The following is a 12,723-nucleotide window of genomic DNA, read 5'->3' on the forward strand; positions in this document are numbered from 1 at the left end:
GTTGCTGCTGCTGCTGCTAAGTCACTTCAGTCGTGTCCGACTCTGTGCAACCCCATAGACAGCAGCCCACTAGGCTCCCCCATCCCTGGGATTCTCCAGGCAAGAACACTGGAGTGGGTTGCCATTTCCTTCTCCAATGCATGAAAGTGAAAAGTGAAAGGGAAGTTGCTCAGTTGTGTCCGACTCTTAGCAACCCCATGGACTGCAGCCCACTAGACTTCTCCATCCATGGGATTTTCCAGGCAAGAAGAGTACTGGAGTGGGGTGCCATTGCCTTCTCCGGTATTGTTGACTACTGGACTCTAAATTCTTAAGAGTACAGAAGAGTATTCTAGGTATGGGAATTATTTGTTCATTGGGCTAAAGGTTGAGTAAGACAACAAGCAGAAAATGTGTCCTTTATTTCCTATATCTCTCAGGGTACCTAATACCAGAGAGATACCTAAGTTTTGTATTTCACAGATCTTCAAGGTTGATTTCTCCATTTTTTTCCCTGACCCTCTCATCCCCTTCACCAGCTTGTATTTGACAGCTAGAGAGCCAAAATTCAGTAATTGGTAGACTCAGAGTAACTACTACAATTGTTAAAGAATTATGTTTAGAAATTCTATAAATTAAGAAAAAATTTGGTTGCTGCTGCTGCTGCTAAGTCACTTCAGTCGTGTCCGACTCTGTGCAACCCCATAGACAGCAGCCCACTAGGCTCCCCCATCCCTGGGATTCTCCAGGCAAGAACACTGGAGTGGGTTGCCATTTCCTTCTCCAGTGCATGAAAGTGAAAAGTGAAAGTGAAGTCGTTCAGGTGTGCCTTACTCTTCGTGACCCCATGGACTGCAGCCTACCAGGCTCCTCTGTCCATGGGATTTTCCAGGCAAGAGTACTGGAGTGGGTTGCCATTGCCTTCTCTGAAAATTTGGTTAGAGATAATTAAATAGGACAGTTAGCCAAATAATGTTACTGTCAATTAATTATGTACTATTTGATAGTTTTTTTTAAAAATCTCATATCTGTTTAAAAAACTCATTTTAGCTGCTGTTGTGTGTAGGAAATTTCTTTGGCTCCACTCCAGATGCTGAATGGAAAGAATATAAAACTGGCGTCAAGAAAGGTATGAACTTACTTTTCTTTTTAATATTTTATTTATTTGGCTTTGCCCGGTTTTAGTTGCAGCGTGTGGGATCTAGTTCCCCAACCAGGCATTGAACCCAGGCCCTCTGCTTTGGGAGTGTGGAGTCTTGGCTACTGGACCACCAGGGAAGTCCCCAGAACTTATTTTTAACATGATTTCTAACAAAGTTTTAAGGCTCCCTGGTTCTTGCCAAGTTGTTTTTTACATATTAGTGATTTAAAAGTTTGCCTTTGAGTTTTGGATTGATCTGGGAAGAATGTCTATGCATCTGAATGTTCAAATTTTTAATTTGGTTGGATTTCGTTCCAGGAAAAGAATTCTCTTCTCAATAGGAAAGAATTGAATAATGCAACTGTATGTGTTCTTTCCTTTTTTTCAGTTTTGATGTTTTTTTTATGAAGCTCTTTTGGGTCTGCTTTCCTAACTACATTGACCATTCCTTCCAAGATGTGATAAGCCTAGTGATACCATTTGATAATCAAGCCACAGTTGGCTGTAGGATGTCCTCTGTGGTGAGCATGTTCCACGTGGAGGATTGCAGGCTCTACCTTCACTATGGATGTTTTTCCTATGGGGAAGCAGTTCTCAGGTCCCCAGGCAGATCTGCTAACTAGCTAGTGTCATGTCTGTTTCTCTTACTAGCTCCTATTCAGACATACGTGCTGGGTGCCAATAACCAAGAAACAGTGAAATATTTCCAAGATGTTGATGGGTGTGAATTAGCTGAAAACATTACTTATCTGGGTAAGTGGATATTTTGTATGTTTGTAATGAACATAATGTGTCCCAGGAATTAGTCTTCTAGGAAATTTGTGGCTGGATTCATCTGCCATTACTGCCTGAGAGAATGGGGATGAGGGGCTTCTTTTCTAAAATCAATGTCCATATGTTTAAGACTATGTCATTTTTTCTCTGTTTCTGGTGTCTAATACATCTCCCCAATCTCCTTGTACTCCCACAACCCAATACATACTGTTTCAGTCAACTAGAGGAGTAAACTGTTTGACTACAATGTTTGGAGTACCTAAAGTATAAAGTGTGTGTGTGTTATTTTTTTAACTCCATGTATGTGTCTCACCGTGTAACATTACTAGATACATACAGCTTATTTGTTAATTAGACTCCTAATTCCTATAGCTCTAGGTTTCACTGAGGTTTTAAAAAACTCAAGTTTTTAATGCTGGTCCTTGGCTTTTTCACTACTTTCTTGTCCTTTTTCCAATTCAAGGTCCACTCTTCAATTCCAGGTTAAAGTTGTTCCTCTGCAACCCCCTGAAACTCTTATAGTGGGTCCTTTCAGTATCTGGCTGTTTTTTTTGTTTTGTTTTAAAAAAAAAAATGTCATATTTTGTTTTCCTTCTTCCCCTGCTCCCCTCCTTCAACCACTACTGCTTCTTGCATCATTCAACTAAGTTTTTTCTAAAATGGCTCAACCACTCTTCACATTTCCTCTCTTTTGGTCTCTCTTTTCTTTAGAAAGCTTCCACATTTCCTTTGCTATAAATGCTCCTTTATAGTGTTTTTTTTTTTTTTTAATTAGTATGTGTGTTCTTTATTACTTCGTTATTCTTGTTAGTCAGTATATGTGTTCCATAATGAGTCAGTATGTGGAAAGAGCCATGTGAGACTCAGTAGATGAAAGGGAGGTGAAAGCTGATGGAACAAGGTTCTGGAGGCAACACAAAGGAAGAGAATCAAGGGCACAAGCCAGGAATAAATTGAGAAGATGGCAGAGTCTCTTTTTTTTCCCCTAAATATTTCCTAAATTATTTCCTAAATAATTGCTCTTTCCTAATGTGTTCCTTCATTTGGAAGTGTCTGCCTTCATAAAGTGCACATCTGTTCTAGACTAGAGCTTACTCAAACCTGCAATTATTTTTTGTCTTCTCAGTGCCACTCTAGGTGTCTAGATTTCTTTTAGTCCCTATGGAGTCTCTAGAAGGCAGAAAGCCTTTTTCTTAATCAGTGCTTCCAAAGTTTTCTCAGTTGTGAGGCACCTAGAGCAGTCAGACTGTGGGCTCCAGCAGCTTCCACATAAGGACAGCTCTTGTGTACTGAACAGGAATACTGTTGTAGCTGTCCACCGTTAAGACCTGGGAGCCAGAAGTGGGCTTTAAGAGAGTTGGGGCATGAAAGAGATTCATCACCAGCGTGACATTTCCTTCTGCAGTTTGACTAAAACTTTTCCATTTTCTTTGAACCCAGGTCGTAAAGGTGTCTTCACTGGAAGTTCAGGACTACAGATTGTGTACCTCAGTGGGACAGAGTCCTTAAATGAGCCTGTCCCAGGTTACAGTTTCAGTCCCAAGGATGTGTCTTCCCTAAGGACAATGCTGTGTTCAACACCCCAGTTTAAGGGTGTTGATATCTTGCTCACATCCCCGTGGCCCAAGTATGTGGGGAACTTTGGGAATTCTTCTGTGAGTAGTGTTTGTTCAGTTGGAATTTCTAAAAGCAAATTGCAGTGGCTTAATTTGAGCTTTTTTTTTTTCTTTTTTTTGCTCTTTGAGTGTTTCAGTTCTTAGTTCCTTTCAGTAGAAACCTTGTGTGAATTTTTTTGGGGATACTTAAAGCCTATTGGCTGATGAAAACAAGTTGATCTTGTGAAAACACAGTTCACCAATGAAATTGCTGAAGTCTTAATTATAAATGAAAGCTTTTTAAGAATTGTAGTCTCTGCCTCAAGTATCCTTTCTTAGCCTTCTTAAGATGTTTTGAGGAGTCAGTAATATTCAGTGAAATATTCGTAGGTAGTGGCAGCTCTGCAGTTTTATTTATCCCTTTCCATTCCAGATTATATATTTTTGGCTATTAAAATATTTTAAAAGATGGAATCATTATGGGAGTGAAGATAGCGATCTAAAGTTGGGACACAGTATGTTGAAAACTTAGTAGTTCTTTGATGGGAAAGCTTTAATGTTGGAATGTATTGGACTGTGTCATTGGATTTGATCTAAATATTATTTATAAGAAGAAGATGTACACCAGGTTGGTGAGTGACGGCTATCATGGGGAGCTACTCTGGTGGAAAATAAGCCTAAGGAAGACCTTGAAAGATTGTCTATGAGGGCAGAAAGCATCCACTGAGCTTCAGTGAAGGAAAATGTAAAGAGTAGGGAAAAAATATCAGTTCCTAGACGCAGAGTTATCAATGATGATCCAGAAAAGGGCATTGTAGACTACTGTCTATCAGCTTCAGCACAATATGTCTGTGACCAAAAAGGCCAACAAAATACCAGGCAGTGTCAGGATATTGAATGTAGAAGGGCCACGCTCTTCCCCTTCCACACATCCATGGTTATTCTGCCACTAGAACATAAGAGGCAGTAGATTCAGAGAAAGACTACTAAAGTGATGATGGGAGGAACAAGTAATACTCTATAAGGAAGAATGAAAAGTGTGCTAAAAAAAGTTTATAATTTTTGATTAAAGTTGACTTTGGTGAAAATGAATAATCACATATTTATAGGGGGAAAAACACCAGTCCCTAAGATACTAGCCTCAAGGCCAATTCCCTGCCCTTCAGCAGACAGCTGAAGGAGTCAAGCATAAGGCAAAAGGAAAGTGTTGCTTTACTTAGTGGAAAGTTAACTCTGATAATTTCTCTCTTACCAGTTCATACTTTTCTCTTGGAACTTCATTCTAAGAGAAAGTATGAACTGGTTTATGGGTGAGAGGTCACATAATTTGTTGTTAATGGAAGCTCTGGGAATAAGCCTATCTTTTGACAGACTGAACCAGGGGCATGATTGTATCCTTCTGCAAGCCATGCTTTCCTTGACTGAAGCAAAATAGAGGGTTGTATGCTTATGTGATGAAGTCCCTGAATGTTCTATGGCAAATATTCTGTGGATCCTAGGGGCCCTGAAAGCTAGCTTTTGATTTTAATCTTCTGTAGTGATTGTTTATCAGAACTACAGGAGCACAGCAAAGCGAATTATAGACACACAGTCTGTGAGCTCCAGAGAGAAAATACTTACCTTCCCAAATGAGATTTTAATAAATCTTGTTTTGGGTGTTTGTATGGAGGAGTAACCTTCCTCCTTAACTTCTGGCTTCTAACTATTGTTCTTATTTCTGCATTTGTAATTAGCCCATTTTCCCCTTATGTGTTTGAGTTTCTCTGATTGCCATAGAGTAGAATTCATGATGCAAATTCTACTGCCACATTGTAGCCACATAAAAATTCCAAAGACATTTCAAAGTGTCTTGTTATATCTCTGCATTTCATGATAACTTGTAGATCTGTTAATGATGACTAAATTTCTGTTTACTAGGGAGAAGTGGATACCAAAAAATGTGGCTCTGCTTTGATCTCCAGTCTTGCCACAGGCTTGAAACCAAGATATCATTTTGCTTCTTTGGAAAAGACCTATTATGAGAGGCTTCCATATCGGTGAGTAGCATTCCATTCTTTTTGGTTTTTTGAAGAATTTGCTTGGATTTTCTCTGTAAACTTCTCCCTTTCATTTCAGCCATATTACATCTTGGTTTCTTTTAGTTTCTCGGGCATGAAATAAGTGACTCTCAAACCATTCCACTTCTCTGAGTTTGGTTTCCTAATTTGAAATACAAAGGATTTGCCAATACAGAGCCCCTTGTAGGCTTAAGTGTCTGACATCACAGTGCTGTTTAATCATCATAGCTTGATGTATAGCAAGTCCTGTTTTGATCAGGTTAAACAGTGCTCCTTGTATAGTCTTAAACTCAGGGTAATTACATAAGAAACATTTCAAGTTAGGAATCAAAAACTTGTATCAATTTTTTTTCTTGTTTTTTTTTCAGTATAGGTTGGAGGTGGAGTTTTTAAAGGATATATTGCAGAAAAAATAAAACCAGTGTTTTATAAGTTATAGAGTTAAGTAAAATTTATTGTGAATGATTGTCACTGTAAAGGGCTTGGATAATCCCTAAACAATTTGTACTTTTTTTTTTATTCAAAAGCAATATATGTGTTGAAAGTTCAAAAAATATAGGTGAGCAAAAGAAGAATATAACCTGCTCTTTCCCTATAAATCCCACAGCCTAAGGTATAAACATAGATATTACAGATTTTTGTTTTATATCTCCATATATGCCTTCTGGAAAAACCTCTTCTTCTCTGAAACCATACACTAAAAAAGGTTATTGGAACAAGCCACTCAAAGGCAGCTCAACCTTTAAGGATGCAAATATGTATTTCTCTGAAGAACATACACCAGTGGCCAATAGGTGCGTGAAAAGATGCTCTCACATCATTAGCCATTAGGGTATTCTATTCTGTTGTTACACAAAAGAAGAGAGAATAGTATAATGAACCCTCCTGAACCCATAACCTACATTAGCAATTATTAACATTTTGCCAGTTGCCCAACTCAGAGTTTTTTGTGCTTTTCAGATTCGTGATCTCATTTTTCCCTAACGGCAGCCCTGGGAAGTAGGCATGATTATTCTACTGAATGGATGGGTAACATCTGACATATTACTGGTGGTGATGTAGTGATGGACTTAGGCCTGTGCTCTCTTCATGGACCCTTGGAGTCTACATATCTCATAATTGCAGATCAAAAGTAAAGTTTGTTGTTGGGAAGTCATTGGCAGTCTAGTGGTTAGGCCTCAGTGCTTTCATTGCTGGGTTCACTCCCTAGTCAGGGAAGTAAGAATGAGCAAGCCTCGAGCCACGGCCAAAAAAAAGTAAAGTTTGTTGATAACCTATTATCTTTCAAATATATTACAGAAATCACATTGTTCTACAGGAAAATGCACAGCATGCCACCAGGTTTATAGCTCTGGCAAATGTTGGAAATCCAGAAAAGAAAAAGGTAAATGTTGAGTGTTTGGTGATTGGTTAGTATTCATTGTCTGCCTGATAAATGTTCCTCTTGCCCAGTTTAGGATTCAGATCTTCTCTTCTTCCCAACTGTAATGTCCCAGTACTTTAGCAACTTTACTCTTTGTAGTAATATGGTAATGAAAGGTCAGTTTCCTTGGGTCCTTTGTAGGAGATTTTAGGGAAGGGTTTGGGAAAATAGGCCCAGTGGAACAAAGGCAGATTTTCAAATGAGTTATGTTCCTTTCTTCCCACATCCATGTGGTTGTTTCCATGGGTATTTTTCAAGGGTTTGACATCAGGTGGTACTATAGCAACTTCATTTAGCCTAAATAATAAAATCTTCCCAAGGATTTACCTAAGCTCTCCTTGGCTTTGGGCAGTCTTAGTGATACCTGGAATCTGGCTTTATACGAGAAAACTGTGCAAGTGAATGAAAGAGAATATACCAGAAAAGTATATATATTGGTTTTCTCACTTCCTTGAGAGCATTTCTGATTCTTTAAGGCCAAAAGCCAGGATATTGTGGATTGGGACAGCTAAAGATTAGAACAGTAAGTCAAGTGGGGAAACAGATAAATTATCTGAAGATTTTCTCACTTTAATAGGCCATGAACAGTGTACATGCAAAAGATAAGCAAATACCTGTTTTGTTTTTTCCATAATAGCTCAAACTTTGGGGCCCAGGGCATTCTTAGCAAGTTTTGATTTGTAATTTCTTTTTTATTAACAACTTATCTGCCTTTCCTCCCTTCTTCCTTTCTTCCTTTTTTTAAACTGCCCTTTTAAGACTGAGTATCACTTACAGTATTTATAGTCTGTTGTTTTACTTTTAGGGACCTGTTAGCCTTAGCCCTAAGCAACGCATACTTCACTCAGAATATGCGCATTTTGAAATCGGCAAGTATTATTAAATTATCTCAAAATTTTGTTACAGTTTATACCCCCACCGGCAGTGTATGAGACTGTTTTCTGTCTACATTCTCAATGGGTAGTGTCAAGTTTTTATTGACATTTTTGCCATCCTGACAGAAGAAGGTTGTGTGTCAGTGTTAATCGGTTGTATTTCCCTGATAAAGTAGTGAGGTTAAGCATCTATTCATATCTCAAATAAAGTTTTCAATATTTGTGCTGTCCGTCCAAGATTCTAGATATTTATATATTTAGTTCCTTGCTACTAATCCCTAAGAAAATTTATCTGCATAAATAGCAGAAATTGTATAAAATCAAAGGAAAACACTAAGTTGTTTTTCATTGGAAAAAAACAAGGGCAGTACAGTGACTATTGACAAAGTACACAAATGTCAGGGAATGTTTAACAGGATTCCTATGTGCTGTTTCTCATAAATCCCCTGTTCCTTATCAGTTTCTGTTGCCAGAAACAGGTGGAAGGGCACACCGCTCCCAGGACTGAGGACATAGGATGAGACAGGCTTGAATCTCCTTCAGTAAACATTCTCCTTACGACAAAACTGCTTAGTCTCAATCCTCTTTCTTGAGATATGGATTGTCTCCTGACCTTGTGACCATTATTAATCCCTTGTTCCCTTGGAACTAGATTGCTGTACATTTGGTTTTCTGATCTTTATCATTGTCGAAAGAAATTGCTTGTACAACAGCCTATATATACTCACCCAAAGATCATTAAAGCACCTTTGCTCCATCAGAGCTTGGGTCCCCGTGTCTGTCTTTCTTTCTCTCTCTCTCCCTCCTTCCCTCCAGCTCTCTCTTTCACTTTTTTATCATCGACTCTGGACCACCAGGTTCCAGTCCTTTAAAGGACTACAACATGTAAAGATAAAGGACTGAGAGACAAAAGCAATTTGTCTTCAAGGGTTATGGAGCAAATCCCTCTAGGCCTTGTAGTGCTAGTTGTTTTATGTAAGTGCTGGGCTTTGAATAGTTGCTTGTTACTTTATCAGCTCGTGGTTAGCCCTTGCGAAGATCACCGAAATGGCATTGTTATGGATTCTCTGAACTCCAGATAGGCTGGTTGCTGCTCTTTAGTTTTACTCAGTTTCTGAAGATTTTTGTGGAATTTTACATCCAGGAGGTTGGTTATATTTGCATAAATAGTATGCAAATAATAATATTGTTATTCTTTTTCCAAAGTATCTTTATGCATTCAGTATTGTTCCTATGAAACTAATGGATGCAGCAGAACTGGTAAAACAGCCGCCAGATGTCACTGAAAACCCGTACAGAAAATCTGGGAAGGAAGCGTCCACAGGAAAGCAAACTCCTGCCCCTGAGGTGGGTTCTGATTGAGAGGTGACATTTTCTGGGCATGATTACCCATTACAGGTGTCTTTTCCCTGGTTATAGTTTAGTTCATTAGGCAAGTTTAATCCCTAGAACCTTAATCTCTTTTTTTTCTCCTTTGGGAAATTGTGGTGGTGATTAGAAAGCTTTAGTAGATTTCCAGTAGGATCAATGTGTGTGTGTACATTTAATTGTAGTTTGGGGTTAACCGTTTTATATTTTAAGTCTTTCATTGTCTAAAGTTGGTTCAAATATTGGGGTTACACATATAAAGTCTTTCCTGTCTAAAGTTAATTCCCTGTTCCTAACTTTTCAGGCAAGGATCCAAGTGCTTGGTAGCAATGTAATTTGTTATCTTATAATGAGTGGTAGGTCAGGAAGCAACAGTTAGAACTGGTCATGGAACAGCAAACTGGTTCCAAATCAGGAAAGGAGTATGTCAAGGCTGTATGTTGTCACCCTGCTTATTTAACTTATATGCAGAGTATATCATGAGAAACAGTGGGCTGGATGAAGCATAAGCCGGAATCAAGATTGCCAGGAGAAATATCAGTAACTTCAGATATGCAGATGACACCACCCTTATGGCAGAAAGTGAAGAGGAACTATAAAGCCTCTTGTTGAAAGTGAAAGAGGAGAGTGAAAAAGTTGGCTTAAAACTCAACATTCAGGAAACTAAGATCATGGCATCTGGTCCCATCCCTTCATGTCAAGTTGATGGGGAAACAGTGGAAACAGTGACAGACTTTATTTTTGGGGGGCTTCAAAATCACTGCAGATGGTGACTGCAGCCATGAAATTAAAAGATGCTTGCTCCTTGGAAGAAAAGTTATGACCAACCTAGACAGCATATTAAAAAGCAGAGACATTTCTTTGCCAACAGAGGTCCATCTAGTCAAAACTATGGTTTTTCCAGTAGTCATGCTATGTATGGATGTGAGAGTTGGACTATAGAGAAGGCCGAGTACAGAAGAATTGATGCTTTTGAACTGGTGTTGGAGAAGACTCTTGAGAGTCCCTTGGACAGCAAGGAGATCAACCAGTCCATCCTAAAGGAAATCAGTCCTGAATATTCATTGGAAGGACTGATGCTGAAGCTGAAACTCCAATACTTTGGCCACCTGATGCGAAGAACTGACGCATTTGAAAACATCCCGATGCTGGGAAAGATTGAAGGCAGGAGGAGAAGGGGACAACAGAGGATGAGATGGTTAGATGGCATCACCGACTCAATGAACATGAGTTTGAGTAAACTCTGGGAGTTGGTGATGGACAGGGAGGCCTGGTGTGCTGCAGTCCATGGGGTTGCAAAGAGTCGGACACGACTGAGTGACTGGAACTGAATTGAACTGAATGAGTGGTAGTAGGTCAATAAGATTTACTCTGAAGAGATTTCTTAATAGCAGACTTTTCTGAAATTCATTTTCCCTTCACTCAAGCAAGGAATGTCAAGTTCCCTTACTAGTATGAATGGTCTGCTTTCTTAGACCTTCTTAATGAGCAGCCTTTTATTTTTTTAAATTAAAACTCAGTTAAAGTCGTTTGATCTGTGAAATTATAAGACTACTACAGCCCTACTGAGAGAGGGAAAGGGATTTGGGCGGGATCATGCTATTGTGTTTTAGGCAAGAATTGCTGTATAACTTACATGTTAATTTGCTTTTCCAAAGGGATGAATTTGGTAGCTTAGTTATATAAGTGTTGAGAGGTGTGACTGAGTCCAGGCATCAGGACTGGCAAACTATTTTGCTTCTCTAGATTAGGCAGAAAGGGCTGGGAGGAAGGTAGCAATGTTCCCTTGTGTGTGATGGTTGGCTACTTGCTTAAAGGTTAGTTTAATAACATTTACTCTTCTATTGGCTGTTCTAGGAAGAATCAGCCTGCCAGTTTTTCTTTGATTTAAATGAAAAGCAGGGAAGGAAGCGTTCATCTACAGGCAGAGATAGCAAGTCTTCTCCTCACCCAAAGCAGCCTCGCAAACCTCGTAAGTACCTTGGCTCCAGAGGTCTCTTCTGTGGGCAATAATGGTTATTTTGGGTCTTGTTTGGGAAGCAGCATTGCTCAAAGGGCCTCTTCTGGCAGAAGATCAATAATAAAAACAAAAGGATGCAAAGATGGCTTGACTTTGATGCTGTCTGAGGCTATTTCTGTAAGAACTATGGAAAAAGTTCCTTTCCTTCATGTCTGTAAAACAGAAGGTTAAGAGCCTACAAAACCAGTGCAGGTTTATAAAATAATAATCAAAATGTTAGCAAAGATAGCTGTTAATACATTGAGATCTTCTTTTCCACCCACTTGTTTCAAAGATGAAGAAGTTGACTTTGTAACTCCTGGCGTCATGTGACTAGCTGGTGGCATGACTGGAACTAGAAATGGGGCTCCAGACACCCAGTTGAATGTTCTCTTATTGCAGTCAATTGCCAGTTACATGCTATGGCTATCACTTGTAGATCCCCTACCTGTGGACTGGTTACCAATTCAGAACGTCTGTAGACATTTAGTTTCATTAATAATGGCGATGGGGGCGGGGGTCATAGTGGGAGCGCAGCAGACCCGCTGTGGCAGTAGTGTGTAACACAGTCTTTGCAGGACACAAAGATCAGACAAGGCCGTGTTCTGTCGGTGGTTATGTGCTGTAGTGCTTGCACCGTGGTAACATTTGTCTTTCTCCCACGTGAAGCTCAGCCTCCAGGACCCTGCTGGTTTTGCCTTGCCAGCCCTGAAGTGGAAAAGCATTTGGTGGTCAACATTGGCACACATGTGAGTTACTTCCATGAACCTCTTGCAGAGAGGAAGACACCTGTTTCTTTTCTGTTGACTTTATGGAGTCATGGTTTACATATAAAATTTACCTACTTTAAGTGTGCAATTCAGTGACTTTTAGTAAGCTTACTGATTGTACAACCATCACATAATACAGTTTTAGAACATGTTCATCACTTCAGTAAGAGTCCTCATGCCCATTTCCAGTTAATCCCCACACCCACCCTCAGTTCCAGGAAACCACTCGTCTACTTTGTCCGTCTGGATATTTCGTATAAATGGAATTGTACATCTTTGCGTCTGGCTCCTTTTACTTAGCATAATATTCTTCTTATTCATGTTGTAGCCTGTATCAGTTTTCTATTCCTCCTTGTCAAATGGTATTCCATTGTGTGGATAGACTACATTTTTTCTATTTATTCACTAAGTGGACATTTGAGTTGTTTCCCCTTTATGGCTATTAGTGAACATTTGCATACATGTCTTTGTGTGAACATATGTTTTTTCTCTTGGATAGCCCTAACCTAAGAAGTGGAGTTGTTTGTAATTTTATGTTTACCTTTTTAAGAAACTGCCAAACTATTTTTCAAAACAGCTGCACCATCTTGTTTTCCCACCAGCAATGTATGAGGGTTCTTGTTTTTCTACATCCTCCCCAACATTTGATATTGTCTATCTTGACCGTGGCAACTATAGCAGTTCTCTTGTGGTTTAGTAGAATCAGTTTCACAAGATTCCTCCTTCTTTTTTTTTTTTTTTT

The 12,723-nt window shown here is 39.3% G+C and overlaps 1 protein-coding gene across 1 annotated transcript in view; it reads left to right on the forward strand.

Annotated features, from left to right (window-relative positions):
- Window positions 1–12,723, forward strand: part of CWF19L1 (CWF19-like 1, cell cycle control (S. pombe)) — a 25,859-nt gene that overhangs the window by 4,246 nt on the left and 8,890 nt on the right. Inside the window, exons 3-10 of the mRNA XM_010859529.1 lie at window positions 1,030–1,108; window positions 1,772–1,873; window positions 3,335–3,549; window positions 5,407–5,525; window positions 6,846–6,930; window positions 9,051–9,191; window positions 11,070–11,184; window positions 11,881–11,960. Coding sequence (XP_010857831.1) covers window positions 1,030–1,108; window positions 1,772–1,873; window positions 3,335–3,549; window positions 5,407–5,525; window positions 6,846–6,930; window positions 9,051–9,191; window positions 11,070–11,184; window positions 11,881–11,960 — 936 coding nt within the window. The remainder of the gene's footprint in view (window positions 1–1,029; window positions 1,109–1,771; window positions 1,874–3,334; window positions 3,550–5,406; window positions 5,526–6,845; window positions 6,931–9,050; window positions 9,192–11,069; window positions 11,185–11,880; window positions 11,961–12,723) is intronic.

This window comes from Bison bison, unplaced genomic scaffold (genome assembly GCF_000754665.1).
Source record: "Bison bison bison isolate TAMUID 2011002044 unplaced genomic scaffold, Bison_UMD1.0 scf7180017864456, whole genome shotgun sequence".
In the NCBI taxonomy this organism is placed as follows: domain Eukaryota; kingdom Metazoa; phylum Chordata; class Mammalia; order Artiodactyla; family Bovidae; genus Bison; species Bison bison.